The sequence below is a fragment of the Pleurodeles waltl genome, chromosome 2_2, assembly GCF_031143425.1.
Source record: "Pleurodeles waltl isolate 20211129_DDA chromosome 2_2, aPleWal1.hap1.20221129, whole genome shotgun sequence".
NCBI classification, from domain to species: domain Eukaryota; kingdom Metazoa; phylum Chordata; class Amphibia; order Caudata; family Salamandridae; genus Pleurodeles; species Pleurodeles waltl.
In genome coordinates, this window is record NC_090439.1 from 348,145,929 (window position 1) to 348,173,286 (window position 27,358).

At 42.0% G+C, this 27,358-nt stretch overlaps 1 protein-coding gene across 7 annotated transcripts in view; it reads left to right on the forward strand.

The window, feature by feature from the left end:
- ARHGAP28 (Rho GTPase activating protein 28) overlaps positions 1-27,358 on the forward strand; it is a 1,060,144-nt gene that overhangs the window by 878,423 nt on the left and 154,363 nt on the right. For all 7 annotated transcript variants that reach the window (XM_069219852.1, XM_069219851.1, XM_069219849.1 and 4 more), the window contains 4 exons: positions 8,574-8,655; positions 12,196-12,353; positions 22,429-22,594; positions 22,688-22,779. In XM_069219852.1, coding sequence (XP_069075953.1) covers positions 8,574-8,655; positions 12,196-12,353; positions 22,429-22,594; positions 22,688-22,779 — 498 coding nt within the window. The remainder of the gene's footprint in view (positions 1-8,573; positions 8,656-12,195; positions 12,354-22,428; positions 22,595-22,687; positions 22,780-27,358) is intronic.

Genomic DNA, 27,358 nt, shown 5'->3' on the forward strand with positions numbered 1-27,358 from the left:
ACTGACAAGGTGTTTGGGCAGTGCAACAGATTACTGCCACAGTAACACATACACAAACACTTCAGCTACAGGACACTGACAGGGAGACACTGAAACTGACATCGGGACTTTGATACCATGATGCTGACATTGGCACATAATCAATGACACAAAAAAGCTGCAATATGGACATTGACACTGGAAGACTGACATTGGGGCACTGACACTAGAGCATGGTAGATGGGGAAATAGGGACACTGACCCTGATAGACTGTCAGGGGAAAGAAAGAGAGGGACAGTTACAAGCTCACAAACAGTAAGGGTGAGACATTGACAAGGGGATACTACAACACATGGATACTGACACTAACACTAGGTTTTCAATGAAATGATCCAGTTGAAGTTTAAGGGAGGTATTTTGCTTACATGGAGGGTGAAAATGTGTCCAGGAGGGTTGACAAATGGGAATGAGTTGAAATCTAAGGCTCATCTGTCTCAGCCAATGCTATGCAGTGCCACAATAAAATAAGCAAAGTGCATTTTACTAGTTACATTCTGACTCCAAGACTTTCAATATTTGTATTTTTGCCTTTACATGCCACTTGCAACCTCCCCTGCACCTGCTTTGTATGCTCACCCCTTAGCAGTGTTCTTCTTCTCTGTAATAGCTTATTACGCTATTGTTTTGTGCTTACTGCAAAAGAGGGTGGAGACCTACAACTGCATGCCTCTTCCAATGTTCCTTTCTCCAGATGCCTCTTTTTTTTTTTTAAGTGATAATAACAACACAAACATATGTCAATACTTAAAGGGACATGCAGTCACCCTGTGGCCGACCCAGGTGTCATTCAGATTTTGCTTCCTCTCACTGTAGCATTAATGCTTGGGGCAATGAGTCAGCACACTCATGTCATTGGCTGTCTTGCCTTGTTAATGATGGGAAATTCCCCAATGTGCAGATTCGCATGAAAAAAACTGCACTTCAGTGCCAGGACTGGTGCATCTGGGCTGCAAGGATACTCCTTTATTGCTATATTTTTAAATATAGTTGCCAATTTTTATTTTGCATATATATGGGTTTTTAAGCTTGTTTGACATTGAAGCTTCTGCCACTTACAGGGACAAAGCTTGCATGATGGGACGTTTTGACTTGGGGTGCTAAGATGGAAATCTTTTGTTCCTGAAGGATCTGTAAATATCATTAGGGGATCAAACAAAATGTCACCATGTCCCACAGCTGTGCAGGGCTGATTGCACCCCAATTAGGGTTGTCTTTTACAACCTAAGAGGTCCCATTTACATTGCTTTCATTGGACCTCTTGCTAAACCCCTATGGTCCAAATGTATGAATGTCTAGTTGCAAAATACTGGTCACAAACTGCAACCAGTATTTCTATGAACAGTAAATATTTTTACAAACTGACCTATGTACATACTAATAGGTCAGTTCTTAAAAATTCAAATTGTAGCGAGTCACAATCTGACCTACCTTATGGACGTTTATGAGGGAGGTTGCAAGTTGGCGTTCACTACGACTGTGTCCCTTCACAGGGATGGTGGTCTGCCTGGATCAAGCAGACCACCGTCACCATGACTGTGATCACATTCAATAACATTTTTATTCATGCAGCACATTTTCCTTAAAGGAATCCGGGCGGCATTTAAAAAGAAAAGTTTAGTTTTTTCCAGTTTGTATGATAGTTTGCATTGGTTCCATAGACCACTGCCTACTTCCGAAAAATAATTTTTAACATTCACAAAGTGAAAGGGGTCCCGAAGAAACCTGATCCCTTTTATGACTGGGTTACCACCCCAACTTAGGGGTCTGTAACTTTACTATGGTTTACAACTCCTATTTCAGTCGTAAACTATTGATACATATGGATAAGAAACTCTTTGTGGAAGAGATTCCTTATCCATTTTTAAACCCATTGTAGGAGTCAGTACAAAGTTATTGATTCCTAAATTGGGTTTAGTACATTGTAAAAGTATTTTTCAACTGCAAATTTTGAATTGGATAGTTTGCGATAAAAAAAATGATTTTGTACATCTGGCCCAATGTCTATTGCAGTTATCCCTCTATGCATTCACGTCTGATTGCAAGGTTGTATCAGCCAGACGCTGACAAAATTCCCAGGTGAGAAATGGCCAAAAAATGAATACGGAATTGGATGTGGTAACTTTGACTCCTAGGGGATGCTCAGAGGAAAACTGAGAATACCACAACATTCCCCAATCCAGGAATTACTGAGAGCTATCACATTGCTACATACCACATTGGTATTGCAGGATACCACAGAAAGTGGCTTTAGAGCTTGACAGTCAGAGTTTGCCTTTTCAACAAGGATCTCTGAGAATCCCAACAGTCAAATCATCGCTCATCTTTTTTTTACTTGTTCGTATATCTGAGTCTTTATCATTCAGTAGTTCAGCAGATGAACACCTTCAAAGTATATTTATTTACTGAAAGGAAAATACTTCTTGAAACTTAAATTGTTTGACTTTCTGAAGTATTGATTTTGTTAACAAAAATTCCCAAACCATAGGGCCTGATTTAGAAGTCGGCGGAGGGGAATAAACGTGACAGATATCCTATTCGGCATATTTTGGTCCCATTCTATCCTATGGGGATTGTAATTCTGCGGATGGGATATACGTCTCATTTGTGATGGAGTATTCCTCCACTGACTTCTAAATCAGGCCCAGAGCCGGTGCGATGCATGGAAAGTGTGGGCAACAGCCCAGGGCCCTGCGCCTGCTCATAACCAGGGGGCTTGCACCTCCTGTTAAAAAACTTCAAAGTTATGAGCTCAGGGAGCAGCAGTGGTTCATCACTGCGAGGCCCAAAGGAGAGGCCCCACCGAGACCTCTCATCCATGGGCTGAAAGGGCATCAGAAATCCAATCGCTGCATCTGCATGATTACAGTGATTAGATTGGCCCTTAGGTGCGAAGTAAACCATGCCCTTGCTTGAAGGAAACACAAATTGTCTGGCAGGGCTCACAAAAAAATATATTAAAATGTCCCTTTACCTAGATTAGAGGAAGGGAGTCAGGCATCATCACATTTTTTTTAAAAACACACAGGGGGTCATTGTCGGCGGGAGCACCGCCAACAGGCTGGCGGTGCCCCGCAGGGCATTCTGACCGCGGCGGTTTGGCCGCGGTCAGAACAGGAAAACCGGCGGTCTCCCGCCGGTTTTTCGCTGCCCTCAGGGATCCTGCGCCGCCATGGGGATTCCGACACCCCATACCGCCATCCTGTTCCTGGCGGTTCGCCCGCCATGAACAGGATGGCGGTATGGGGTGTCGTGGGGCCCCTGGGGGCCCCTGCAGTGCCCATGCCAATGGCATGGGCACTGCAGGGGCCCCCGTAAGAGGGCCCCACAAAGAATTTCAGTGTCTGCTTAGCAGACACTGAAATTCGGTACGGGTGCAACTGCACCCGTCGCACCTTCCCACTCCGCCGGCTCCATTCGGAGCCGGCTTCCTCGTGGGAAGGGGTTTCCCGCTGGGCTGGCGGGCTGCCTTCTGGCGGTCGCCCGCCAGCCCAGCGGGAAAGCCAGAATGGCCTCCGCGGTCTTTCGACCGCGGAGCGGCCATATGGCGGTTCCCGCCAGGCGGGCGGCTACCGCCGCCCGCCAGCCTCAGAATGAGGCCCACAGTTCTTTAACGCACAGACATTTTTTACCTTGGTACATGGGATTATATTACTGCATTGAGACATATTTAGTAAAAGTGAGAGTTTTTTAACATGAACTTGGGAACATTGCAGGCCCTGCCCTGAAGATGATGGTATTAGGGAACTAAGAGCAGGGCCACTGCATTTATGTGGCAAGAAAGTGCCAAATTAGATGGCTGGATTTACTTATTTATGCAGCAAGAAAGGGCAAATTATGTGGCAGATTGCGGCACATTTTGTGATAGTATTACCTCATTATTTTGTCATTCATCCTAGCACAGCAGTAAGCAATATAAAGATGACTTGTTAATCTTTCTGAAGGGCTTTCTACTGTGCAGCTACAAGTATTACTGTGTTCTTAGTAATGTTTAATCAGTTTGAGCTACAAACAAGAGTATTTTTCTTCTTTAAAAAAAAGCTACAGATCATGGAGCAGATGGCTTATGCCACAAATGTGACAAATCCTTGATTATGTGGAAAATGCACCAATCGTAAAAGCAAATCGTTCCAGTGGCACTGACTAAAAGGCATGTCAGGGTTTATGTGCCCTGTATGTGAGCTGCATTCTTATTAAGCATGCAGCAAAATTACAGTCTATTACATCAAACAACTGAAGTGTTGTACAGCACACACACTGACTGCACATATTGGAATGGGTTCTGATGTCTGATAATGAACAAAATAGAGGCTGGTGAAATAAAGCATTTGCCTAGGGTCACACAATTTGATCAAAAAGGAAAGCCAGGATTGATCCTAGATTTTTCTTACTGTGCAATTCAACTACTACATAGGTATCTCTTTATGTCATTAAACCTTAACTCTTCATCTTTAATTCTTGGACGATGAGACTGGAGTGCTGGATGACAGGGAGGGGCCACATTGTATTTTTGGCAGTTTTACATAGCGCAAACATTGGCAATGGACATAAGAACTTGTCCACTTTGATGCAGGGTGGGCAGCTATAGGCACTTGGCCACATTGCCTCCTGTGAAAGCTTGGCTCAATTTGGGCTCAGGTTACAAGAGCACCTTGAACTGAGCAGAGCCAGGCCTCTGGCTCAAGTTTTCAGTGGCTTGCCCACCAATAAAAGCATGCACAAGAGATTCATGTAAGGGGGTAGAAACCATGCAAAATATAAAAAAACATTTGGAAAGTGTGAGGGTGGAAGGGGAGAGATGGATGCAAAGTAAGAAAACAATTGAAATAAGGTAAGAGGCTAGAGAGAAGAGTGGTAAAGAGCAGCAAACAGAGAGAAGATGTGGATATGGGAGGTGGAGAACCGGCAAAACGTTGAGGCAAGAGAAAGTGAGAGGTTGAGTGAAAAAATTAGAGGAAAGGAGTATACCATTGAGGGGAAAGATGGGTGCAAGAGTGACAGAATCAAAGAGAGAATGTATGATGTGTGTGGATAGATACAGAAACAGGAGATAGTGGAGGGGTGAAGTGGATGTAAGAGGGGTCTGAAGCAGCAGGAGTAGGTAAGAGGCTGGGCAATAATTGAGGTGAAAAGTGGAGCATGGAGTGTTGAGGTGGATGTAAGTGGGCAGAATCAGGAAAAAAGTAACAGGCTGGAAAATATCTCTTTATTTTCCTGTAAACTAAAATAAAAAAGTCTTATTTTTGAGAGGCATGTGTTATCCTTCACAAAGGATTGTGATCTTGAACCATCCTTAATGTGTCTGTTAAATTTCAGCCTGTTCTCTGGATACTCTATCACTCTCTTGACCTTTCTATTAAATCTCACTCCCACTGCCACTCTTTCCTGCAAATGTCCAGACCAGATATCTAGACATCATAGCTCCTACCATCAACTCCATTTGCAATATCTTGCTTGCCTTGTCATACACTCCTACCAAAGTCAAAACTAAACAAGTTGTTGTTGTTTCTCTGTTCAAAAAACCTTCAGCTGGCTCAAAACTTGTCCCCGTAACCTGACATTTCTTTGCTACAATTTTCTCAAACGTGTCCCAATATTGATCTGTAAACAGAAAAATGTTGGAGTACCTTATGAGACCTTTTCTCTAGGTCAAGGACAATAGGTGATTAATTGGCACCATCTGTGGTGAATACCGTTGTTTCCGATTGCTGTTTCAGAATTTAAGACTATTTCATTTCAAATGCATAAGTGTTATTCCTTTTGGAAACTTGTCTCTTTAACAGTGGCAATAGCGAGAAGTCAAACCTCACTCCAAGATGTCATAACGGTGTTGAAACTCAAATATGTATGCAGTGTTTATCATACTAGACTAGCACCTTATTTAGACAGCCTAGCTATGTATTTTAAAAAGGACTGATTTAGAGAAGTTGGTAATAGAAGGAAACAATAAAAAGTGTTCTGTGACTAATAATCTGCCAGTACCAAACAAACGTCTTACAATATCTGTGTGTGCAAAGTGTCTTCAAAGATATATTGGACAGTGATCCCCCTGCAAAACTTAAGTGCTGTGGAGCCCAACGGAGGGACTAGATTCAAGTAGTAAAGGCATGGAATCCACAGACTGTTGGCCCGGTGACCAGGCCATGTGGTGAGAAGATGGTTTTATTACTGTGGATAAACTCCTTGCTTGGGCTGGCTTGTCTGCTGGTGCACAACCCAAAATGATGCAACAGTCTTAAGGTTGGTCAGTCTGTCTGACTGTGCTTACAAAGACACCAGGCTCATTGTCATATGCAGAATGACAATAGACCAGTCTGGGAATGCATAGTATGATGTGCGCCTCTTCCCCAACAAATAATTCTAAACCTCAAGTAGTGATAGTTTGGGGCCTGGGAGGTGACTGCTTATCAGGAACATAGTTAGAATTGGTCTCCTGTGGGAGGTGAGGGGAAGAAGGAGCAGTGTACAGAAGGCTGGGGCGGTGTGGGAGAAGAGCAGCTGTGAAGCGAGGGGACATTCCACAGAGTACATCTTGCACACTGAGTGATCTTCCAAACACGGAGCCTATGCAAGTAGGTAGCCAATATGTTAAGGAAGAGAGATGTATCATTGGAGGCCGGAAGACCAAAAGTGTTTGGTTAAGTACCTTAGGGGTGACTGGATTGACTTGTGGATTATGGAAATGGCCTTGCATTCAATTATCTCTTTAACCAAGATCCCATGGATTCACCTGAGGATAGGCACAATTTTGTTATTATTTCTAAGGCTAAATTTGAGGCGAGTGGCATAGTTCTGGCCCTCTGGATTTGCCAAGTGTCTTTTCGGATATTAAGGACATGTGACTTAATTCTTTTAAATGGTAAGTCTATGCTATTATTTTAGCGTTAGTCTGCAAGTCACAACCACCTCCCCCAACCTAACTATTCCGCATTGCTACATTTCCTTTCCATTTAGCTGTACACTGTATAAAGTCTATTTTAGTAGGCCCTTTTTGTTTTGTTGCTTTATTGTATTTCTTTAGTAATTTTTTGTCCCAAGCCCCAAACTGTTTTCCCTTTAAGCCATCCATTATATGTATCTTTAAGTTATTTAAATGTTTTTTCATCTTTTAAAAATGGAGTCTAAAAGTAATTGCTATATTTAAATGTTCTGTTAGCAGGTGTAGGCCAGCTTTTGGTGCTTCCCCTGCCAATATATTAGCCACCCTACCTATGTATGACATTTGTGTTGTCTCCTCTTCTTATATTCTGTTTGCTGTAGTTCTTGCAGGTCAGTTACCCCACATATCATGTAGCTGTTTGTGTTGATCCCCCATGTCTGCTGAAGCCCAAATGCCTTATCTTGAGGCATAAAGCCAGGCATGGTAGTCATTTTAAGTCCCACTGTGTAGTTATGGGACAATCAGACTTAAAATTGTAATTATGCCCTAATCTGGAAACAGTTAGTGATCATTGTAGCAATCATATATGTTTTGCAGAGACCTAGGCCTAGCTTTTTCAGCCAGCTTGATTAATGTTATGTATTCCCAAAATACAGCTTTAAGAAATATATACATTTTTATTAGGATTAATATTTATATTTTTAGCCATGTTAATGATATCCACACTAGGTAGGTGCTTTCTTGCAAAGCTGTTTCAACAATTCCAGAACATTAAAGTTCGGTTGATGTCCCTGCCTATGATGTCACTTCCAGTGATGTCACATCTGACAGTGGCCTCATGTTCCTATTTTCCCCCTGGGCCACACAAACCCTAGGACCGGCCCTGATCAGGCCCCATGTCAGACGAAATATAAGCATAGCGCTACTCACAATGGTCGTGATTTAGACATGTGACAAAGGAATAAACCTGGACATAGTATACTACTACTTTTCCTTATTTCCTCAACCATATACATAGACTATTGTTCTTCTTGTAAAAAATATTATTAAGACAAATGGCATCTCCTCTGGTAAACATGTTGAAGAAACTGTGAAAATCTGTTTGCAATTTCCAACACTTTCTGCATCTGTGTAACAAATGCTTTCTGGTGGATGGCAGGTGCACAAGTGTGAACAGCGCATTTCTTCAAATCCCTGAATACCCTAAAGTTGGAACTTTTATGGGTGTTAATTTCATTTTCATTGCTTGTTCTTGCCCTCTGCTCTGTAAAAACACACTTTTGCAGACCCCGGTGGAAATCATTTGTATTTAATGTACACATACCCATTGCACAACAAGCGGGTGTTGAAAAAGTGACACCTATTCATTACACCTGTGAATCACGTACTGGTCCTTGCTTATATCATGGCCTCCTACACACGTAAGTCAAATGTTTGCAAATAAAAAGGGTTTTTTAATGTCTCATGCGTTTAAATAAAGTGGTTATCGGAAATCTTGTTGCCACTTGTTCAAATAAACTGTTTTTTTTATATGTTCACGATGGAAAAAAATCCTTCTTTACTTTTGCTTTTTATGGGTATCTGCAAATTGTGACTCTGTTATGCTTGTCGGACAAGAATTTGAAGTTTACATGTCATGTCCTGTTGTTATTGCAGCCCACGTTCGATCCAATGCCAGTATCTCCCATTCCAATTAACGGTTTGCAGCTGCCACGGATCAAACCAGTGTGGAAACCAGGTACATCGTCATGAAACGACAGTCATGTTTCTTATTATAAGTAACCGCATATAGTACACAGTAGATTTCCAAGCACCTTCTAAATAGTGAAGCAAAGAATGCACCCTTATGCGTGCCCTTGTGTCAGTGTAGGACTTTTATATTCAGCCTTAGGTATTCCACAAAAACCCACTTTAAGAATGTCCGATCATAGTGGTTTAAAAAAAATAGAACATTATTAAATACTTAATATAACAAATGTGAAAATCGCATTGACACAAAAAGGCAGATCAGCAGGACTCAGCAATCATACTTGTTCATTTTTTTATCATTAACAACGCCCTGGTAATGTTTTCACATCTAGCACAACTCCTTCTGAAGGATATTGCATATTGTATATTCACGACATTGGAAACCACTTACAGTCCCATCAAGAAGTGCTGTCTCGATTCTTGCACATTGTTCTGGCAGAGCACATGTAGATTAAGCTCCTGTGCAGACCGCGTCGCAAAATGTAGGTGTACTGTGTTGATCATTGCTTTTGAAATCTGATGCCCGTTAACTAGTCTTTTCTTCATGTCTGTGATTCTTAGAATGAACTTCCTTTTCCCAGCATTCAGCCCCTTATTTCTGGATTCTTGGCCTAATCTTCTGCTCCACCACCTATTAAGTGGAAGGCACTAGTCACCCACATGCTCACATGCGTTCCTTCTCACTTTATGTACTATACTTGATATACATCCAGAATTAATCATAACATCATGCCACAAAATAATTCCTTATATAGGAACCCATTGAAAGAAAAAAGGTTCTTCAAGTCGGGATGTCTTTTTATATGTTCTTTAACCTCTTTTATTTTCCCACATTCAGTTAAAATTTCACATGCAATCAATTCACTGGCAGCCAATGTATTTTGTCCACATGTGGACTTTGTCAAGACAAATGTGTCAATATAACTTCTTTCATATAATTCACGGTAATAGCAAGTTTCTGTATCAAGATGAATGACCTGAAAGAGTTATATTGAAACATTTGTCTTGAATTGCTTGGATGTGAAATTTTAACTGAATTTGGAAAAATAAAAGAAATTAAAGAACGTATAAAAAGCGTCCTGACTTCAAAAACATTTTTCCTTTGAATGTGTTGCTATATAACAAATGCATTTGTAGCATGATGTTATGATTAGTACTAGGTGCATTACCAATTATTGTAAATGAAATGAGGACCTACCAATTTGGAATAGGTTGATGATGTACAGAGGCTAATACCTTGCTAATTGCACCGCTATTGGACTTTTTGGGGAACTGGATTGCATGCATGACTAAGGGGCACATGCTGCTGTTTTGTAATTGCTTCTCACTTTCATGTGCTCCACTCAGTCTTCAGATGTAAGTGTCCATTTAGCTATCCTTCCCCACCATTGTTTTTATGAATTTTCAGTGCTTCCATATTTTTGTCTGTTGCTTCTACAATGTTTTCTCTTACTCATGTTGACAGTTTTTCTGCACTTGGCCTCTGCGACTCCTTCAGCTATCCTTTACCCTCAACCACTACCTAAACTTATTATTATAGTTTGATGAGGTCGCTGTCCCGTGTGAAGAATGATAAAATCCTGAGCAGCTCTTCAAACTGCCGTTTGAATGCTAGAGGGATGGGGACAGTCCCAGTGTGGCACAGGTCTACAAGAAATGACATTAGCAAAAACACTTTGCATACTTAGATGTCTTTTTTATCTTTGGCATAAAAAGCCAGAACTTCCACATATGACTTTGAGCTACTTAACAGCAATGTGTATTGGTAGCTACAACAAACAATAGACAAACATTCTATTGTTAAACATATTTTATTCTGATCAGATAATGATATAACCATACAAACCACACATGGAGTATTAGCTAACTAAATCTATCAGTCTGTAACATTGTTCTTGGCCCCAATCTGTGTATGCTATCAAGTCTCTCCACCTCTGATCATCATTCCGAAGCACGGTGAACAGGCCAACCAAGGAAGTCTCCAGGTGTGGGACCTCCACTCCTTCAGCAGGGCCTCAATGCTGATGTTCTGTCTCTGTCACACATTATAGCATCCTCATCTTCCTGGAAGTGCCAGGTTCTGTTGCTGTCTGCTTCTCACCTGTAGCTTCAAGTTCCATTAGCCTTTAACTTGGTGAGTCAACATCCTTCCACAGACTGTTTAGTTTGGGCCTGTATCATCTCTCTTTCTCTCTTCAAAGAGGCCAGGGAATCCATGGAGTCAGATTTGATGAGCAGCTAGACAGTCTACACACACTGTCAGTCCAGGAGAAGGGGCTGACTCACCTAACGCACCTCGGACACAGCACTTGCAAAGAAGCTGAGTAGGTCTTGCTGACTTTGCTTTTTATGTAGAAATCAAGATGACCCGTGATTACGCTGCATCCCATACCTTACACACTTACATGGCACTTCTTCCCTCCACCTTCAGCCTTTTCAGACTAAAACTGAGTAGATGTGCTCGTGACTCCTCACCTAGAGAGGCAGACTGTCACATAAGGCCGGATCCTCCTCACCAGGCTCACTGCTTTATAGTTTTAAATGGTGATATACCCAAGCCCCTTTCCAGTCATGCTCACACCACACATTACCTTATATTGGCCTCCCACATCCTCAGTATAACATAGCAAAGGAGACAGTGAGCAAAACAACTTTATCGTCCTGAGTTCACCTCTTGGTGGATGCCCATTGCCTTCCCCACAGCTGTGTTCTCCTGGCCAAGCAACCCCTGGTCCCACACTCTTCCGAGACCTTCATATATTTGCTCTGAGGGAGCTCACATCTCTTCCTAGGCTGCCACTCCACAGCCTGATGCTTGGTTCTAGGTGTGGCTCAGATCATTGCACACTCAAAGTTCTTCAGGGCAGAAAGTGCATGATGTGCACGATGTGGCCACAAGCATTGTACCTCCTCCCGGCAACATTCACGATCTTCCACTCCACCATTGAGACTTGCTTCTTCATCGGCTTCCTTTTGGCCACATGGACCAGTTCTCTCTTCCACAGCTAGAAACTGCAGATGTCCCTGGGTTCAGCTATGAGAGATGATGCCTCATGTCAGCTAACGCCTTAAAGTGCATATCCATGCCCTGGTGATCGGCCTTCTCATTCTTTGCAATGTACCACTGTCCCATATACTGACCTACAGTGGAGCAGCTGGAGATAGATTCTCTTTAGTCTAGAGCCATGCCCTGACCTCCAAGTTCAAATATTCTTATGTCCTATAATAGTTTTTGTGCTTTTTATTGCTTAGCATAATATGTCTAATATTTTGTATATTTTATATGTCTGGTTTGTGATTTTTTTAATACCTTATCTTTTTAAGTGTGGTACATATTTTATTTTCCCTTTCCATCAATTCTGAGTAAAAAGGCTTTGGTTATCCTATGACTAATGGATTCTTATTCATGGTTCATCAATGCACTTACCTGCCCATCCTCTGATTGAGAAACAAATCATTACATACAAGTTATGCTTACCTTGGTCAATTGATATGTTAAGCCATCATTCATACATTCTATTCATTACAGTTAAGAGTTGTCTGGAGTATGGATTGGAAAAGGCTAGCCCATCAGTGGCAGAAGAACTCTCCTTCGAGGCCTCTTTCTCAGAGGCTATTGCAGTTGACAACAAAATCCAAGAATTCCCCAAAAATCAGCGGATTAAAAAGGATGACTCTGCTTTGCCTGTAAGTATTAGTCTGATAACAAGAAATTATGATTTCTGTTGATAACATAGGCCCTCATTACGAGCCTGGCGGTCTGTGACCGCCAGGCTCGCGGTTGGCGGGAGCACCGCCGACAGCCTGGCGGTGCCCCTTAGGGCATTCTGACCGCGGCGCTTTGGCCGCGGTCAGTGCAGGAAAACCGGCGGTCTCCTGCCGGTTTTCCGCTGCCCGTCAGAATCCTCCAAGGCGGCGCAGCATGCTGCGCCGCCTTGGGGATTCTGACACCCCCTACCGCCATCCTGTTCCTGGCGGTTCGCCCGCCAGGAACAGGATGGCGGTAGGGGGTGTCGCGGGGCCCCTGGGGGCCCCTGCAGTGCCCATGCCAATGGCATGGGCACTGCAGGGGCCCCCGTAAGAGGGCCCCGCTTGTATTTCACTGTCTGCATAGCAGACAGTGAAATACGCGACGGGTGCAGTAGCACCCGTCGCACCTTCCCACTCCGCCGGCTCGATTCCGAGCCGGCGTCCTCGTGGGAAGGTTGTTTCCCGCTGGGCTGGCGGGCGGCCTTAAGGCGGCCGCCCGCCTGCCCAGCGGGAAACTCAGAATGCCGGCCGCGGTCTTCAGACCGCGGTGCGGTATTCCAGCGGCGCAACTTTGGCGGGCGGCCTCCGCCGCCCGTCAAAGTTGTAATGAGGGCCATAGTTGTTTCTGAAGCTTGAAGAAGCATGGGGCTTAATTTCATATACTTCAGGCGGGGTGGCCATCGGAAGGATCAGCTGCCACTGACTGGTGAAAGAGATGGTTAACACTAAAATGTATTTGAAGTGTCAAATGGTCTATCAAGTTACTTCTGATACATAAGGCATATGTTTGAATTGATATTCATGCCTCAGCTAGAGTTTGATGCTAACAGAAAGTCCTCTGATTTGTGGATGAAATGTATACACCCGTATTTTCTGCCAAGGGGGAATATCTCCACTATAGGAATAGTGTAGCGGATTTAGGGGGTTATTCTAACTTTGGAGGAGGTGTTAATCCGTCCCAAAAGTGACGGAAAAGTGACGGATTTACCACCAGCCGTATTACGAGTCCATTATATCCTATGGAACTCGTAATACGGCTGGTGGTATATCCGTCACTTTACCGTCACTTTTGGGACGGATTAACACTCCTCCAAAGTTAGAATAACCCCCTTAATCCCTGTAAAAACATGATTTTCTATTGCCACCAAACACTTTGTCAGCCCCTGAATCTCTAGAATTCTCTGGCATCACTCTTTGGATGGCACTGGAGTTCCCGAAGATCCTCCAATGACAAGAAGGTTCAAATGGGCCATCTAAAAAAACGTCAGTTTATTATATGAAAGTTAACAGTTATGCTTGAGTGCCAGACATTTCTTTTCTTTCAGATTCTGGATGTTGGGCAAAATTGTCATTTGAAAAAAAAATTCTGAAATCTATACGAAGAAGAAAATGTCTGCAGCTCAAAGCCACTGAATTGAATTCTGTCTCGGGGTTTTCAAAGTTACATTCATACTGCCGTAGCTAGCACATGGCATAATAAGTGTTCCTAGTATGAAATATACTTTGTATATCCTCATTTGGTTCTGCCGGCTCACAGGGCAGCTTGAGGTCCTCTCACTGGACAGCTGCCCCTGTTCTTCCTTTGGAGAGTGAGAGTATGAATCTCTTGGATAACCTAGTTAATTGACAAAATCCATCTGTAAATACACATTGCAGTATTTTAGTGGGAGTCATGTTCACTTTGTTTTGACCTACTGTAAACGTAGCTTACTAACAGTAATTTTCTCTCTATGTTTTCTGCATTTCCTGGCATAAATACTATCTTGTGATTTGTGTAATTTTGCTTAGTTAGCTAGCACTCTCTGTATTACTCAGGAATGTATCCGCTCGCCATGAAACTGATACTTATTCTCCTTTGCTCCTTACTCTGGAGACGGTCACACCCTCTAATGGAAAATCAATTATTCCAACTCCCCCCTCCCCCAAACTTTGCTTGTAATCCTTCTGGATTTCCGTCTGGAAAGATTAAATTTAGTGTAATTAAATTGTTGGAAATGTCTGAACTCCTATGTGGGAATTGGAGATACAATGAAGAATTGACTCATGATGAAGGAGGTAGAGTCTGGCTAATTTATGTGCTATTAAGTACCATTACTCATAGCACATCCGGTTATCCCCTCCTCCCTTATCGTGTTGTTTTCAGCCTGAAGTTCTTAATATCAATACTGTTAGTAACCAGGTTTTCTGCACTAGTCAGTGAAGTTATCCATAACACTGGTACTAACTACAGTTGGCGGTCTGCAGATACGTTTAAAGTTTATCCACAGAACCAATAAAGGTGTGTGTGAGGCAAGATTCAGAGTAATTGCATGATGGCAGGAAAACTGAACGACTTAAGATTTGTGTAGATTTCTGACTTTTAGAGGAGTCTCAAAATGCATTAGAATACCAATAGAAATCTGCGTAAGGCATAGATTTTCATGCTTACTCCTCCTCTGCTAATCTTACATCTGAAAATTCTCCACAGAGTACAAAAAGCACAGTAGTACGTTTACTAGAAAATTAATTAGCAAATATTTTTCCTTGCGGAGAAACCTTTCCATTGCATCCCTGTGAATTTTGAAAGTGTTCCCTTACGTTTTACACCCTTGAAGCACACTGCCTCCAAACTTTACTGGGAGTAGATTTGCAAGTATTTCCAAAGTGACAATGACCATGCAGAATGCTTATCAATATACATGAAATGAAATAATAACTTTGTAGATGTTCCAGGCATTTTATGTAACCACTACTCTCGGATACCCACCCTAAGACTTAATCATCAACTTCCAAATGTAGCAAACTCACCATAATAGGTGAAGGGTGGGAGCATACTGCCTCACGTCCCAGCATTCAATTCACCTGAATGCATTATGGTAAATGCAGTACAAGTTGACACTTACTTAAGTGGTAGTCTGTAGTTTTCCCCCCCTTGTTGGTGCAGTTAGTGCTATATATCACTGGAGATGTGTTTCTGGATTTAGTCTTTCATCGGAAGGGAGCAGTAGGCTTTTTTTCTATCTGGGGTTGCCGGAAATGCTGCCAAAGTCTTCTCAGGTCTCAGTACCACTCACTGGCATACCAGTTCATCAACCAGAGCTCGTCAACTCATTTGCTCAACGGAGGCTCCTTAAAAAGGACTGTGGGAGCATGCTGCCTCACATCCCAACACTCTGTTTACTCCAATGCATCATGGTTAATGCAGTGCATTAACTTACTTCACCCTGCTGCTGTCTACTGATGAAGGACTAAATCCCAAAACACGTTTCTAGAGTTATACAGCACTAGTTGCACCAAAGGTGAAAAACTACAGACCACAATTGAAGTAAGCGTAATTAGCCAGAGACAAAATTAACATTTTAGAGAAGGACGTGCCATCACAAAAGAAATCTGCATTTTGTAACTTAACATTCTGCCTTGGTGAGGAGTGATTGTACGTTATGAGACCTGAGATACTTCAACTGTATGGCAAGTGAAATTAGAAAACCAGCATTGGCAAAGCCATTTGGTCTTGTGCTAGCCTTTTGGCTTTATCAATGTTTCTTTTGTCATAGCTTTTGTACACATTTACTGTAGGAAAGCTGCTGGGTGCTCACCAACACTGACCAGCTAACAGTGAGAAATATTTTTTGGTCTTAAAGTCTACATTACATAGTAGACCATGGCACTGAAGGTAACTTCTTTGTATGCAGATGTGCACCTTGTGAAACAGTGGAATTCTGTCACTTACAGTGAATTTAGCTAGTGGCTGAGTTGGGCTGACCAGTTCCCCTATGGGGTATGCTGTAGTTGGTTGAAGAAAAATATCCGTGGCACAGCAACAAACTAATGGATCAAACGGGCTAGTAGAGATCTTTTGTAATTAAAATGTGGAGAGTGTTTCGGTGCTGGTATTTCTGGAAAGAGAAGCTGGTGTTTTGGTCTGAAGAGGGAAAATGAGGTATGAAGGTGGCGATAGACCACTGACAGGGCCAGCTTTGGAGCTGTTGGTGCCTGTTGCAACAACTTTTTTTGGTGCCCCTCGAGTGATCTTCTGCATGGATTACCTGAGTGCCACTCTCCAACTGTGCCCCATCTCTCCATAGCCCCTCTCTCATGTGTTACATTTTGTTTTATAGCGCTACTTGGACCAGTGTAGAATCTCAGAGCACTTTACAACACATACACACATTATACTGAGACAACGAATCATGTGAGTGTAAATCAACTATAAGAAATGTTACATATGACAATGAGGATTACAAGGTGTGGGAATCACGTCATCCATACTAGTAGGCAGTATATTTTAAGAGTGTTTGGTCTGGAGGAGCACAAGCAGGATTTAAAATGTACCACAGCGGATGGGGTTGGCTTTAATAATAATAATATATTTCTACCCAAACAAACCCTTTTTACCAGCATTAGGAGAATGGAACATTGGAGAAAAACAATCTATACCATGAAGTTTGCATACAGCTCTTAGATGACAGTTCATAGGTCACTGTGCTATATTAAGATTCTAACTTGTGAACTGCAAGTAAAAGAAGGATCTCTAGACAAAAGCAATAACACGCTGAGCTCTCCACATAAAATAAGTTTCAGTGATCTGAATGGCACGTATTCTTTGCAGCAGGTATATTAAACCTTTGCACATCCTTATGATGAGTCAAAAATGCCACTAGACAAAACTCTGTCTCCCTGCAGAAGGAACATTAATCACCCGCATTATCTCTTTTATTGTTGTCTGAAAACTACTGGAGACACAAGAAACTCTGCAGCACGTACATTTAAATCATGCAGTTATTTCTAAACACAGTGTCCTCCTTCTACCCCGTGTGAGCGCCAAGTGCGGCAGCACTTTTTGCAGTGCCCTAAAACTGGCCGTGACCACTGAGCTGTTCTTGATCATCACTGTCTCTCTTTAATGTAATATTGAGTCACTTTTCAGATGAAGAGATCTATCTATGAGTAAGAGACCTTCTGGGACCTTAGTCATTAAAATGTGGAAATCTATGTGTTGTATCCCTACTCACGCCATGCTAATGTTATATTTCTGAGAGTGTTCTTAAAACCTATACAAACTGGTCTGAGACAACCCACATGAATAAGTATTACCAACAAGTGCATTTATACATTCAACTTTTTAGGGTCGAGCCTGCGTCGCATGCGCATGCGCTTGCGCCCGCGATTCGCTAAGCGGGACGCTTTAGTAATTAAAAAGGGCTCGGAGCCCTGTCCACGTCACGTCAGTGTCTGTCATTGGCTTGTGGGCTTGCCTGTTAGAATGTGCTTGATTTCATTAGTGGAAGGCATGCACATGTCATGCCTTTTCCGGTGGATTGCCCTCCTTGAGCGCATCGACCAAGTACAGAAAACATGCGAGGCTCGCCGTTTTCTGTCCGGCTCATGGACTACTTTTTCTCTATTTTCCCAGCGCGATCTCGCTTGGCAGAAGCAGAGCGCTTTACATAATATCGGCCCTGTTACACAGTTAATTGCACTTTTTCGGGTTACGTACATAAATGCTCTTTTGACGATAGGTTTCATTACCAGTGAAAAGTCGGGTTAGGAGTTTACAACGCTATCAGCTCTAACACGAGCAAACGCGAGACCCATTGCATTGCAAATGCTTGTTTACTTTGCACTCATCGCAATTGTTTTCCTATCTGGTGAAATTCCTTCCACTACTGTTTGAAAATATAGTGATGTTGGAAACATTTTGCAGCCATGTTTCACAGAGCTCCATAATGTTTGCTTCTGTAGATAGGTGTGGGAATTGGTGGTGAATATTCACTTGGTAATGTTGGTGAATGCCCACAAAATTGTTCACTATTCTCCAATGGCCACGTTCCCTCCTCACTATAAAACAAGGACTGAGCCTCTTTGTGGAGTTTCCATCATCCTAAGTTCCATCTGCAGGTGTTGGTGCCTGTTGATTCAGATTCAGTGAAGGATCTGCACCTTTGGACTTGAATTGTCAATTTTGTACACCTAAGTGACACTTTTTTCTTAATGAAGACATTAATGAATGCACCACAATAAACATCCTAAAATAGAGCTAGAATTCAAAATGCAGGGAAGTAAGATATTTGATCCCAGCAGGGAAGCAGAACCATCTGAAATGAAAAAATTTGTAAGATACATATTGTGGTGCGAAACCATACCAGATGCGGTTGGCCTGCCAGATAAAGACAAAAAAGAGCTTTGCATTCCCTCAAAAGTCCTTGTACAACTTAAAGACTTTACTACTAACGTTTTCTGCAAGTTGTGATGGATAAAACTTGCTGGAGTTATTAATAATAGCTGGTATACTTATAGGAAGCTTGCTTGGTCATAAGAGTAGATCAATTCTGTTGACTTCACAGATACCTGTGTTTAGTTGATTGGGTGTTTACGAATTTTTATATCTGCACGCCTCTGTGATATCAGACACTTAGTTATATGGGCTAAGTACTTTTGAGCCATGGTAAAACATGGGAATAGGCAGTTTCCATCAACGGAGAGCACAGTTTTTGCCTAGATAATATCTCCGGTGAATTTCAGAAATCGTCGTAGTTGAGCTCCTCAATACACCTGGGACTGGATCACAGAAACTGCACTGGAATGGCAACAGCAATTGTGCCTGTGTTTGCACTCTTAATGTATGTTGGTATTCCAGAATGGGTTGCAAACGTTTTTGTGCCTCCTTTATTACTTACTGCACATGTTTAAAATTAGGCTTTATACTGTGAATATTTGGCATTTCTTAAGTAGCATAGTGGTGTGACCCCATGAAAATTTGAGGTTGCAGGTATACCAATACAATATTACAGATGCAGACACAAAGGCAGCACCTCCCTATAGAGGTATCTCCCAGGTACTGGCACACTTTTAGCAAACCCCCAGGATGGCCAAAGCCAAGTGCCTAAGGTAGTATGTTTTGAGGGGACTGCTGTGTACCTCTGATGAATCATTGCCACCAATATTACTTTACACAATTGAAAGTTAGTCCTGTTACGAAGTTGGCTCGTCAGACCAAGCCACGCTATGCAGCAGAGGCATACATTTGACTGGGGTACAACATGACACAGTAAGTAGCACATGGAACTCTAAGGGGCATATGTACTAAAAGTTTACCCAGCACATGGCAGCACGCAAAGTTGTAAGGACAACGCACAGGCTTAGTAGATGTGGGCATTAAGAAGAGTACTTAAAGTGAGTATTACCCCATGAAAACTTGCAGGTGTCAGTACCTTGCCCTGCCTGAAAGTAAAAATTGATGTTTTAGAGCTCCTGCCTGACCAATCAGAACATCTAGGATACATTACAACTGGCACACTCACTCATTGATCACTCATCTTTACAAGAGTGAATGAGACTCTACGATGGAAGTGGTCAGAAAGCTGTACTTGTCATCGAAAGGCGATGTGATGTGATATTTATGGCAGATAGTGTGCTTCTCAAGTACTAATCAATTAAAATAAGAGTATTGTTTACTCGCTAGGTGTAAAACACTAACACACACTGCTAAAATCATCCCAAGGAACAGTTCGGATGCTCACCAATATCTTATGGTCTTGTTGGTTTTACTACAGTTTGCCAACACAGTTTACTCAATGAGATAGATATTCCAGACAGTGATGAAATGAGACCCTCCTGATCAGTTACTCATCTCCAATATGTGAAAAAACCATGTAGTGCAACTTCCGCACCCACCACTGAAAATGTGTCCCAACCAAGTTAGAAATAAAAGAGGTGAATTTAGGTTAACAAGCATGTCAGTATAACCATCCATGCGGCAAACGTGCATCTTTTAGTTGATGTCCTCTAAGAACACAGTTCAGTTGAGATGACTTAAGGACTCTAGTTGTCTTGCATTATTCCAAATGGAACATGTGTAAAAGAAAGAAAAGTCCTACTATTTTACCTCTCAGGGTTTCAAGATTTAGAGGCCCATATTTCAAAAACTGTACGTCATGGTCCACGTTTTCTGGAAGTATGGACACCCACAGGACACTGGAGTATTCACTAGACACAAAGCTTCAGCAGTGCCAACTGGGAAAGGGACTATAAGATTAAGGTGCAACCACACTTTAAAATCTAATTCCCTGTAACTGTAAATGTTAGATGATAAGATCAGTTATTATAGGAATTAGGCAAATTGCTACAGCAAATGGAATAAAACCCTAAAATCATAGATAAAAAGTAAAGACCTCCATTTTCCTTTGGCGTATGGAGCAAGAAGTGGAAATATGAAGGTATCTGACAGGGATGGGGTATTGAGTTGAGACCCAGTTTACCATAGATCGAGGCAGGAAAATGTCTGATGCTTCATGCACTGTTCAATAATAGTGAGTTCCTTTTGTGACTCTAACTAGGGGCTCTTTTCACACAGGGTGTGTTGTCATTGAGTGTACCATGGCAAACGTTTCAAAAGGTCCGCTAAGCACAAACAGGGACATTGTGTCGTATTACAATGATTGACTGCCCCCAGGGCTCAGCTGTAGATCTTGTCTGAGGTCAGGCCAGTCAGAAGTGCTGAAGGTCAGGATTGATATCTAAGTCAGCCTGATATTGGCAGAGATCTTCGTTTGCCAAGAAACAGTCAGCAATACAGGACAAGAGGGACAGGGTGCATTTCACTAAAGTGAGGAGAAACCTACGCTCATAAGGAGAGAGTTGGAGATCTCTGCCCCTATTGACCAGAAGGTAATTCCAGTTGTGGTAAAATGACTGCAACAATGTAAACAGACAGTCTATAATATTCACCTAGGTGCAACCTGCAGTAAGAATCATAATCTTATGCCGCTATGCACTTGGTGTTCCTTATGGACAACGTCTGTTCAGTTAGAAGTGAAACACTATCTCTCGCTCTCGCACACACATTGACACTCTCAAAGACACCTCACACATACAGACACACAACAGTAGGTATTCTTAAAATGTTTGATGCACACCTGGGCATGTTACCTTTCAGTCGTTTTAAGACCTGTTATTGAACATCTCTTGTTTAAAAGTAGGGATACCGCAGTCCAGTCTGAGAAAAACATAAAGCAGTTCAGAAGAAAGTGCTTACGCAGGGCAAAACAGCTTTGCTAAATGGAGAGGAATTCTGTTCCAACATAGAGTGCGTTCAGACTCTGGCTAACAGATCATTTATTGTAACCTCTCAGTAGGAGCCGTGGGTCCTTAGGTCCTTTTGACGTAGACGTGAAGGTGCCCTGCACTGAAACTGACATTGTGTTAAGGACCACTGCAGTCAGTGTGTGTGCTGGATAATCTTGCTCCCTACTCTTGAGAAGATCCCTATAGCTCCTATGACTACATTTTTTGGGACAGTCCTCCACCATGGGTTCTTCAAGTCCCTCCTCCAGGGACAATGGAAGAAACTTGTATAGAAACGGAGCAAAATGGCACTATGTGAAACAAATTGTTTCTTTTTTTAGTTCCCTATATTTAGAAATGTAGCAGAGGACCCTGGACTGCATGAGGTGCACTCAGTGCAGGTGCGCGCTGACAACCACTGAACAGAAATAATTCCTTCCCTGCCTCTCACTCCACTGTTAACCAGGAAACAGTCTTCCTTTAGTCCTCTAGTCTGCAAATGTTGTTCTTTTCTAATATGTAGTAAGCAAGCATGAAGAAGATAGGCGTAAAGGGTGTGCAGGTGTAAGACATTGGTGTCTATTCGGCTTCTGGGGGTTTATTGTGGATTTCAGATAGAACTGGTACTTTGACATCTTCCACCTACTTTGGGAAGCACAGGATATTGCATAGAATTGTTCACATTTCATCTTTCTTTCCTTTCAGATTATATTCATAATTCAAATGACTGTTAATAATCCAATTTTACTTCATGAAAAAATGTATTCCATGCAGTAGAATGGGAACTGTTTACCTTTGAAAAAACATACTATTTTTTTACAGAACAGCCTTTTGGCAGTTTCCTTTTGTTCTGTCAGTAATGCTTTCTTTAACTTGCTGTTAGCATTATTGGATACTGTTGCTTGGTTTTACTGCAAGTGTTATAAAAATAAAATAATGATACAATGTAGTCCTCAATTTTGTGTTTCAGAAATTTATTGTCTGGAAAAGTAGATTTGGCTTAACTGAAGTGGGTGATTTGTCCCTGGAAGATATGAAAAAGATTAGATACCTGTCACTCATTGAACTAACAGCCTTCTACGATGCTCTGGGAATAGAGCTGAAGAGGAACAGGACAGCTCGAGTCAAAGGACGAGGTAAAAGGATTGGCGTAATGGGTGAAGAAATGTAATCGTAACAAATTTAAATAGATTCATTAATCACGTCTCCCCTTTCTATTCCACCTGAAGAAAGTGGTCTCTTTGGAGTTCCTTTGACAATTCTGCTGGAAAATGATCAAAAGAAACTTCCAGGAACAAAGGTCCCTCTCATCTTTCAAAAGGTAAGTGAAATGAATTAGTTGAACTAATACTACAAGTCGTTGTATGTGACTCAGACAATGAAATCTTGTCTTTGGTGCACAACTGTGTAGAACGCCAGAGTACATGCGCAGTACAACATAGACCAGTGAACTAGTAATCTGGCAGCTTGTAAAAGAGGAGAGTGTGGTTGTGTGTGTCTGTGACTGTGAGTCTGTGTGTGCATGATCCTGTGTGTTCATCTGTGTGTGTTGTGTGTGCAATGATCACGTGCTATGGATTGTGTGTCTTTTTGCATCTTTGCATGTCTCTGTTGGTGCCTATTTGTGCCTATGCACATGTATTGGCAAATAAATGCAGAAATGCCTGATGAATAGAGGAGCTTGACTGTGGATGTCATGTTACCACTTTCTTAGGCCCATGTTCAGAGAATTCTCAGAAATGATTTTCCCGTTCTCATAGATTCAATCTTATTGCAACTCTTTCCCGTTGTACTCGTGCTTTGCATAGTAATTCTTCATGCACCTTTGTGATGACGATAATGCCCCTCCATTGGTTTCCTCAACAGAAAATTAACATTCGCCCATACAAAACTACTTGCATATTTAATGTGATTGCCGCCTCACAGGCACCAAATAATCGTCTGGTATTGTTTTGTGAAGACAGCAGATTCTTAGCCAATAAATGGCTTCTAGGACTCACCCACCTTACATTGTTTAGTAGCCTTATTTCCCTCCTACACCTAACTTTATTGATATTTGCTAAAATATGAGTGTGGTGGATCCCTTTTTAGTGGAGGCATTTTAGAGGGAATGGGGGGCCTCCCCTTTGGATTCAAGTGTGTGTGCCAATGCATAATTAGCTCTCATTCATAAAAGGAAGAAATTATTGGATTGATGTGTATCTTGATGTCAGAAGCCAGAGATTGAATCAGCCTTGGCACTTTTCCAGAGACAAAATTGACTTTGATGATTCAGCAAATGATGGAAAATGATGAGGCTGGGCAGAGGTTCCTTTCTTGGTGTAACACCCTCCATGGATGTGCAGAGCAAGATTGCATTTAGGAGCCTAAACCACTCTCCTAGTGACTTCCGTTCAATGTACACAACTTTCCTCACAAATTATAAAGACTTCTTGGTGCCGTAATGCAGATTTCAAACAATAATCCTTCTCATGAGGATGTTATTCCAATTAAATGTTTTTAGATGTTCTCTGACCCCTTTTGGTATTCGTTTTTCAGAATAGCCTTTCCTAATAAGCTGCCCCTTTAGTGTGGATGCACACCAACATTTAAACCTCCCAACAAAGGCATGGATCAGACCTTGAGCTCTACTTATGTTCCAGTTTCTCTATAAGTGTGGATGACAAACAATCTCACTCCTTTATGCCACTCTTACTTGTCCGTGAGCAATACAAATTCACATTAGGATATAACACCACTGAGCAAATAGATCTGGCTCTAGTTCTGCAAAATATATTATATGCACGGAATTGTCCACTATCAAACACCTACCGTGCACCCTAGAAGGCTATTGACCTACTTAGTTAGACGTTTGTATGGGCATTGAAGAAGATATATCATTTTCAACAGCCATTTATTAATGCAGCCGAAAGTCTTAATATGTATTCTTTTGTTGCAATCTTAGTCAACTAAACTCAGTCATAGTCTATAATCATCAAATGGGGCAAACACCAAAGGTGTCATCTGTCTTGAACTTTATTTATGTTCGAAAGGGTTCCACCTTTTGTATTATTCCAACATCCTCAGATGGTGCACCATTGGCAAGGGAAACATTTTCCATTCTAGAATTTGCTGTCTGTAACACAGTCATTATAGACAATCCAGTTTTGGCCATGTCAAAACTAGGGTGTATCACTGAGGAATATATTCCATATTCAGAGTAATTACTCAGCTCTCCAAAACAAATATTTCCAATTAGCTACCTGAAAACTTTTGAAAGCAACATGCTGCATGGTAAAACTTCATCAATGCCCTCAAAATGTGGTTCTATAAACTATGGGTCCTTTCACAAAAAAAGAGTATATCTACTGAGGAAATGGCATAATTTGGGTATGCCTATCATTTCGGTGAATTAATCTTACAAAGATGAATATTCTTCCAACACTTATTTCCTCTTCTCAGCAAACTTTATTAGTTCTTAAAAACAATAACAAGCATTGGCAAAGCCAATAGGTCTCTCCTATGTGAGAGCTGCTGGGGTTACCAATGTCTTTTAGTCATGTTGTACACCAGCATGGCTGCTGTTCAAGATGGCTAAAGGTTAGTGGTGCAGTGTAGAGGAGAGTGAAGTAGAGTGGAGTGGTGTAGAGTAGAGTGATATAAAGCAGAGTGGCATAGGTAAAGTGGCATAGGGTGCAGTAAATTGCCATGTTGTAGAGTTGTGTAGCATGCAGTAGAGTGGCATAGATGAGAGTGGTATAGAGCAGAGTGGCATAACGTAGAATGGTTTAGAGTAGCATGGAGTAGAGTGGCACTGAGTGGAGTGCTGTAGAGTGGCATTGTGTGGAGTGTAGAGTTGAGTGTCACAGAGTAGATTTGTATAGAGTGATGTGGAGTAGAATGGTGTACAGTGGCATAGGGTCGAATGTCATAGAGTTGGGTCGAGTTGAGTACACTGGTATGGACTAGAGTTGCATGAAGTACAGTTGAGTGGTGTGGTGTAGAGTAGAGTGACATAGAGTAAAATGGTGTGTCATACTGTGAAGTGGTGGAGTGGTGTATAGAAGAGTAGAGTGGAGTGGTGTAGAGTGGCATTGTGTGAAGTGGAGTGATTTAGAGTGATATGGTGTAGAGTGGCATGGCATAGAGTGTTGTGGCATAGAATGTCACAGAATGGAATGTTGTTGAGTGAAGCTGTGTAAAATAGAGTGCTGTGGAATAAAGTAGAGTGGTGTGGAGTAGAGTGGCGTATAGTAGAGTGGCATAGAGTAGTACAGAATAGATTGGTGTACAGTGGAGTGGCATACAGTGGCATTGTATGGAGTGGCAGAGAGTAGAATGGCATAGAGTAGAGTGGTGCTGCATAGAGTGTTGTAAAGTGGAGTGGTGTAGAGTGGATTGGAGTGACGAAGAAAGAGTGGAGTAACACAGAGTAGAGTAGAATGGTGCAGAGTAGAATAAAGCAGAATAGAGTGGATTGGCTTAGTGTAGAGTGGAGTGGTGCAAAGTGGGTGGCGTAGAGTGGTATAGAGTAGAGTGGCATAGAGTGGTGTAGAGTAGAGTTGTGTACAGTGGAGTAGCCCAGAGTGACGTGGTGAACAGTGGCAATGTGGGGAGGGGCATAGAGTGGAGTAGTGTACAGTGGCAATGTGTGGAGTGGCGTAGAGTGGTGTACAGTGGCACAGAATAGAGTGGCATACAGCAGAGTGGTGTAGAGTGGCATTGCATAGAGTGGTGCAGAATGGTGAAAAGTGGAGAGTTGTAGAGTGGAGCGAACTGGTGTAGAATAAAGTGGAGTGGTGCAAAGTAGAGTGGAGTAGCTTAGAGTAGAGTGGAGTGGCACAATGTAGAGTGAAGTGCTGCAGAGAAGAGTGGTGCAGAGTGCAGTGGCATAGATTTAGAGTTACATAGAGTAGAGTAGTTAAGACTGGTGTACAGTGGAATGGAGTGGAGTAGCGTAAAGTGGTGTAGAATAGTACAATTGTGGGTGTAAGTAACTAATGCACCAATAGAGATGGCAGATAGGGTGAAAACAACATAAATAAGAAGCCATATGCCTGTAGTAAAAGTATGAGAGTACATTACACATCCAGGAATAATACCAAGACGCTTTCAAAATTAAAAAATAGTGCACAGCAAAAAGATGAGGAACAACAAAGATGAGGAAAATGCATGTACTTGGTTTATGCTCCAGGGAGGAGCAAACACAAGAAAGGAAGTGGACTCTAAGGGAGCTAAGCAATCATAACATTGCAAATGAGAGTCACAACAAAAACAACTAATGGAATGCTACGGGCGGATTGTAAGCCCACTGAACAGTAAACAATACGTCTCAAAGCACAGCTCATTTGCTGTGTCCGTGAGACCATGAAGTGTAATTAACAAAAGGATCAAGATGTATTTCTGGGGAAACTGCTACAGTTCAGGGTGGAAGGCAAACCCCAGAGTAGTACCAGTTAGGATAGGAGGATGGGCATCAGCTGCTACATCCCAAGCTAATGAAATAGCAGGAGTTATTTTTGGTAAAATATTTGAACCTAGTTCTTTGGGAATTTTTGTGCTTTAGGTGCAATGTATCCCCTCAGCCCTCCAGACCTCCAGCCCCTTTAATCCCTGGAAACTGGTGAGGTATTTGCAGTACCTAGTATATCAGGTACTGTTGAGTGTGGGGTTTACTAGTCCTGGGCAGAATTTTGATTGCACCAAAGTAATTGGAGTGATTTTGGTAATTCTGTGTTAATCTTTGACATGGAATTACTGATAATTATCCATTTACTCCTGCATGCATAGTTATGAGGGGTACATTTAGCTAGCTCAAGCAGCTAATCATGCTTGTTATTCGCGTCCTGTTGCATTTAGCACTATATCTTAGTGCAAAATGTGTCCTTGTGTCTATTTTGGATGTGAGGGGGCTTTTTGCA